Raw genomic sequence first — 6,023 nt, forward strand, 5'->3', positions numbered from 1 at the left:
GATTTATTTTTCCAGCTGGAAGAAATGCAACAGTTGAGAAGTTGTAACAGACAGCTGCAGATAGACATAGATTGCCTAACCAAAGAGATTGATCTTTTTCAAGCAAGAGGTACAGTATATCTTAGTACATCAGCAACTGTAAATGTTGATTTTTTTTTTGATTTTTTTTTTCACTGTCTACATTTATCAAAGGAGTCTGTGTTATAAGTGATGGACACTGTTTGCAAAATCATCACAGTAGTTTGAGCAAAACCATGGAAGTAACTGTCTTTTATGCTTGTTGTTTTAGTTGGCTTTATGATTTTCCTAATCCCACGGTCGTTCCTGTTTCATACTTGGCTCAGAAGAGAGAAACTTGTGATGCTATTTATTTAATAAATACTGGGGGGAAAAATCTGATTATCTGAGTATCAAAGCGAGAAAAAAAGTTTTTTAAACCATACAACTATACGTATGTGTCCATCTCTCTCTTTTGTCTTCCACATCTGTCTGTATTCAGCCTCTCAAGTTAGCAAATATAAACTACAGTTGTAACTTCCAGTGTACTCTCCTTCTTCCGCTTTCCTTGTCTGCAGGGACACAGCCTGTGGTCATGAGGGTGAAATTATGAGACAGCTGAGCCAATTCAAGAGCTGCCAACAAGAGATCCTGCTCTCTTCCTGCTTCCCTCTTATGCCACTTACTGAGCTCTGGCTCTGTATTAGTCTTTTAGACCCTTTGCAGAGCTAATTCTGTCCACAAGCCAAGCAAAAACTGTTGCATTGCTGGAAGAGCTTGCTACATACAGCTCATGTGAGGGAGAGGCATGGGTAGGGAGAACTGAGACAGTGAGAGGGAAGGAACCAATACTTCCCACTTCTAGCAGCGGTGAGCTGTTAGGTCAGTTCAGACATAAACCGTGGAAGTTCTCCTTCAGACAATATACCTGCAGTTAAGGAGAAGGTAGACAGGTGTACTGAATGTAATGCTACACTAAAAACCTGACCTGAAATAGAATATTTAAATTGCAGATGACTTTTTTATCTGTTTGTTACAGTAAATTGGATGTAGGACTTCCTCCGAGTATTAATTCTAAGCATGTATCTCTGAGTATAGTTGCAGTTTAGAAAAAGCTAGAATTTACAATAGAACAGTGTTAAAGCATAGCAGAAAAAAAATACCTTTAAGAGTTTAGTCTGCTGGATTCTGTCTCTAGATTGCACATTTTGGGCAATAAGTTTCTAACAGTTTATTGTTGACATCGCTAATATCTCACTTGGGTCTGTATTGACACCTTGATATAAAAGGTGATAAGGGAATAATAGTACTGTTACAGAATTACTGCCAGAAAAAAAAAATTGACATGCTTCCCGACTCAGATTTATTTTTTTAAACTACTGCACCTTTTTTTTTCTATTTTTAGGACCACATTTTAATCCCAGCGCTATTCATAATTTTTACGATAATATTGGATTTCTTGGTCCCGTGCCACCAAAACCCAAAGGTATTGTACTGATAAAATTTGGATTTAATTCAAATATTTGGTTTGCATCTAATATCAAGTTCTGATTTACAAATCTATTTTAAATGTTGATTATGGAATAGATTTCTTCAAAAGTATGTGAACCTTGCGTTTTATTTGTATTGGCAGTAAATATGCTTCTGTTTGCTCTTGTTTCCTCTCTATTCATACATTCAGGAAAGAGAAGTATATTAAATGGGTTATGTTAAAGATGGATAATATATTGGAAGGTAGTTTAAGTAAATGGAAGTATCCATCTGTCTTTAAAAATGAGCATGAGGTACATTGCTTAGGGATGAGTGAAACTCATATGACTTTGTCATTGTCTGTGGTGAAGAGTGGATTTGCTTATAGCAATAACTCAGTTTGGTTACCTTGACTGGACTTCTGTCTACTGTAGAGATTGTATTAACAAATTACATGAAAGCCTCTTCTGACTATTGTTACATATAGTTCTAGCTAGTTGAAGAGGAAAGTAATGTAGCCCAGTAGGGCAGTCAGTATTGCTGAATATTAGCCAGTCTTAAACATTCTGCTTGTCATTGTTTGGTACATTACTTATTTTCTTCCCTCTCAGGATGTCAAACAAAGCAGAATAATTTCCTCTTGTGTGTTACATAAAGCAGAGAATGAAATTAACTTATTTGCAAGGGCATCATACTATGAACTTTAGGCAAACCACCAAGTGAAATAGATAATCCACTGATGTTTCTGTGCAATCTTTCTGTTCAGGAAGTTCTCCACATAATATATATATGTGTGATTGGTCCTTATCATGTGCAGTAACTGTTGCTACAGAATCTCATCTTAACAGATTTCTGAACGTTCTATATTGTAAAATGGTCTAGATAAATAGGACTTTCTTTATCTTCCAGACTGTTTGTAACATCTCCAAACTGATACTGTTTTTCATGCTTTATAAAGCTCTTCTTTTATCTTTTATCTGAGCTGTTAGTGAAAATACTGACTGAAGTTAAATCCATGCACAGTCCTATTAGATACATTTTACAGCTGAACTATAAAGAATTTATAAGAAGTTCTGTCAATTATTTATTTACTGTAGTTCCCTTTACAGTAAATAAAAAATAACCTATCACAGAAGAAAATTTAAATTAATTTTCTGTGACTAATTGTTAACATTTCCATTGGCTTATCTCCTAGGAACTCCAAAATTTATTTGATTCAATCTTGAAAATGCAAAATTAACCCCGACTGGTTTATAAAGCCCTGAAGTCCCTTTATCAATTGTCTTCCTTTTCTTCTTTCTTTTTAAAAAAGTATCAGCGGTGTATCTTAGTTGTTCATTAATTTTCAGTTAAACTGAAGCTTAAAATTAACTGTCACATAGGCTTTGATTTAATCCACAATTACTGCTGTTCCCAAAAGAAAGAAAAATAATTCTTCTTGCAGTTGTGAGCAGTACTGTTGTACTTTATGAAGATCTTACTGTTGTTTTGCAGCAACTTCCATTGTCTAGTTGCTGATGAGATGTTCTGCAGTTGAAATAATGGGATGAAGGACTTTGCAGTTGCCTAAACTGGGAACCTTTAACTTCAGAAGTCACTCATCTCCCTTTTCATCTTTTTCATCCCTTTTCTCTTTTCTTCTTTTCTCTTTTAAAATAGTCTAACACATCATGCAAAAAGATGCACTTGTATGGTTAGGAGCATTACTCAGTAACATGACAGAGCCAGGCATTGTTTTTTCTTTAATGTATCTGCCTGCTGAGCTGGCTTGAGGAAGAACTGCTGATACTCATTCTAGGGTCAAAAAGTTAAACATGTTGGAAGGTTACAGAGCATTTACTTCTTGGCATAATGAATTTTAGACCTCAGACTTCTAAATCTTGTGCATGTTTCCTGTGCTGATTAATTTCTAAATTTTATCTCCTTTCCATGCAATAGCTTTGAACTGAAGGCGGAAAGGAAGAAGGCAGAGTGAAGGGATGGGAAACTTGCTTTTTATAGTTTCACCTTGTGCCTTTTGGCTGACTTACAATCAAGCTGTAGTCAAGGGGGTGGTAAAAAGCTGCTTCTGTCACTCGTAATAACTGTGCTGTTCTCAGAGGAACAAGATAGTTCTAAGTTACTGAAAAAAAATAATCTCAAAATTCTTTCCATGCTGTTCTTGGTTAGTAACTTCTTATCTTATCTCTTTCGTGTCACAGATCAGAGGTCCATTGTGAAAACACCAAAGACTGTTCCAGACACAGATGAAGATGAGGGAGCTCAGTGGAGCTGTACCGCCTGTACTTTTTTAAATCATCCAGCCTTAAATCGCTGTGAACAGTGTGAAATGCCCAGGCATTTCTGAGCCAACAGGCCCATTACCTTCTGTAAAACCACAGCAAACATACAAGGAATTATCCAGTCATTGGGGGGCAAAAAAAGCATTTATGCGTAGGATATTGTAAAATCGAAGTTGTGAGGAGACGGTATTTTGCTAATGTTCAGTGTCAGCCCACAGAGCAAGCAATACCTCAGTGTTGTGCCGCAGGCAGTTGAGATTGACTGACTGAAGGGTAATCTGCTGAAAGACTTGCCAGCTGCCTAAGCCATGTACAGTATTACCAGTGTCCCAATAACAAACACCATGTTCAGTGCCTGGGTGTTGCCCATCCTCTTCTTTGCCCCAATGTCACTACTGAATTTTGACAGGGGAAGGGAATAGAGTGCTAGTGTTTTTGTTTTCAGAGCTCTCGGTGAAACACTACATGCACGGAGGAGATCTTAAAAGGAACAAGGTTTAAATATTTAAACTGTTTGCTGCCACATAGTGCCTTCGATAAAGGGAAGAGCTTCACGAATCAGTGGTACTCTTTGCCTTGTCTTCCCTGAAAACATCTCTGTGAAGCCAGAAATCAGTACAACTACGTCTAAAGATGAAAAGGAAAAACTGCATGCGTTGTCTGTACAATACACACAGTGAAATACCCCAAAGCTTTTCCTACTGTACATAGTTCTAGGGCCTGCTTTAAGTGATTTCTTTTCTTCACCTTTATTATTTTCTTGTAATTCTGTATGTATAGTGTAATAGTCTTTTTGTTAACTTTCTTTTTTTCCCTTTAAGTGATTAAGCACGATCATGTCCCTTTTTTTAAGCTTTTATCTGAGAGAAGCAATGCCTTAAAATAAGAGCATTAATAAGAAACTATGCACAAAATAGCTTTCCTCTGCTCGTTCTGTACATTGCTCTTGTAAATGCTGATGATCTGTGAAGACCTGCAGATGCAGCGTGGTAAAAATGCAGGAAAAGTTTGAAGAGTTACACATATAGTTCACTCTGTACACTGAGTTTTACGGTGGGTGACACAAAGGTAGCATTTTGTCTGGCATGAGGAAACTTTATACTAGGAAACTTTCAACCCACCAACAGATCAGCATCCGAGTTGAGCTTGCTTCATCTGCTGGGTGTCTTGCAGACTCCTGAAGAGAGATTCATTGGGGAAGTACATACAGTGCCAAAATCAACAGCAGCAGCATCGTACAGCTTTGTTCAAGGACTTTAAATGCTTTCCTGTTTTGGCAGCCAGTTTCTAAACCTGACTTTGTGGTGAAGTCTCATATTTATAGAAAACAAGGATAGCGATATTTAGGACAACTGAAATAAAGGCTGGAAAAGAGAAATCAAACAGACTTGAACACTGAAGCAACCTCAAGCATCTCTTATATTTTGATGATCTATTTTTTTAAGGAAAATACTCACATGATCGGGGATGTATGTAACCGAGATCAAGGAAATGGAATTCCAGTACAATATGCATGAAAGACGGCACGCAAAGAATTATGTAGCAGCAGCACTTAGTGTGAGGCTGGAGGGAGTGCTAACAATGTAGCAAAAGATAAAGTAGACTGTCACCCACTGTAAACATCTGCCAGTGGACACTTTTATTAGGAGTTTTACAAGTGATCTATGTGAATGCACAGAGGCCTTTGTTTTGAAGGCTTTGCATTTTTTTTATGTGGGAAGAAAATGTCAATCCCAGGTAATTAGGCAGTAGACCCAAAGCACACTTGCATTCAATGCATTTTGTTTATAAAATGAGGCCTTGTTTTTCAGCTTCATCTGCAGTTCTATGTGAAGATTGACAAATCAGTTTTTACCTGTTTATTAATAAAACCTAATTTGGATATCTTGAGTTGATGGTTTTGTGATTTAGCTGGGTAAACTGCCTTTGTAACAGATAAGTTATTTATAAAAATTAAAAAAAAAATTATATTCTAATGTTTTCTTCTGTGATTTGTTTGCTTTTTCCATGCTATGGAGCAACAGAATACTCAACGGAACAATAAGTATTAACAGTATTAAAAGTAGGATGATTTCTTATACCAGAGTATTTACTTAAACTTTTGTCTTGTAGAACCTTGTGTCACTCCTCCCAGGCACTATTCTGTTTAATTCAGGGAGGGTATGGAATGTATTTCATAAAGTTGCACTGACTAAATTGTTTCCTGACCAAAGACCAATTCACTTACTCATAAAGTAATAAGTTGGACACAGGCCCTTTTTACTTCATGCTTCA

At 36.8% G+C, this 6,023-nt stretch overlaps 1 protein-coding gene across 4 annotated transcripts in view; it reads left to right on the top strand.

Annotated features, from left to right (window-relative positions):
* Positions 1 to 5,725, top strand: part of TAB2 (TGF-beta activated kinase 1 (MAP3K7) binding protein 2) — a 63,491-nt gene extending 57,766 nt beyond the window's left edge. For all 4 annotated transcript variants that reach the window (XM_051811217.1, XM_051811219.1, XM_051811218.1 and 1 more), the window contains 3 exons: positions 16 to 109; positions 1,403 to 1,483; positions 3,669 to 5,725. In XM_051811217.1, the coding sequence (XP_051667177.1) occupies positions 16 to 109; positions 1,403 to 1,483; positions 3,669 to 3,814 (321 nt within the window). In that variant the 3' untranslated portion in view covers positions 3,815 to 5,725. The remainder of the gene's footprint in view (positions 1 to 15; positions 110 to 1,402; positions 1,484 to 3,668) is intronic.
* Positions 5,726 to 6,023: the final 298 nt, after the last annotated feature.

The sequence above is a fragment of the Manacus candei genome, unplaced genomic scaffold (genome assembly GCF_025592945.1).
Source record: "Manacus candei isolate 608988 ecotype Guabito, Panama unplaced genomic scaffold, ASM2559294v1 h1tg000081l, whole genome shotgun sequence".
Lineage (NCBI taxonomy): Eukaryota > Metazoa > Chordata > Aves > Passeriformes > Pipridae > Manacus > Manacus candei.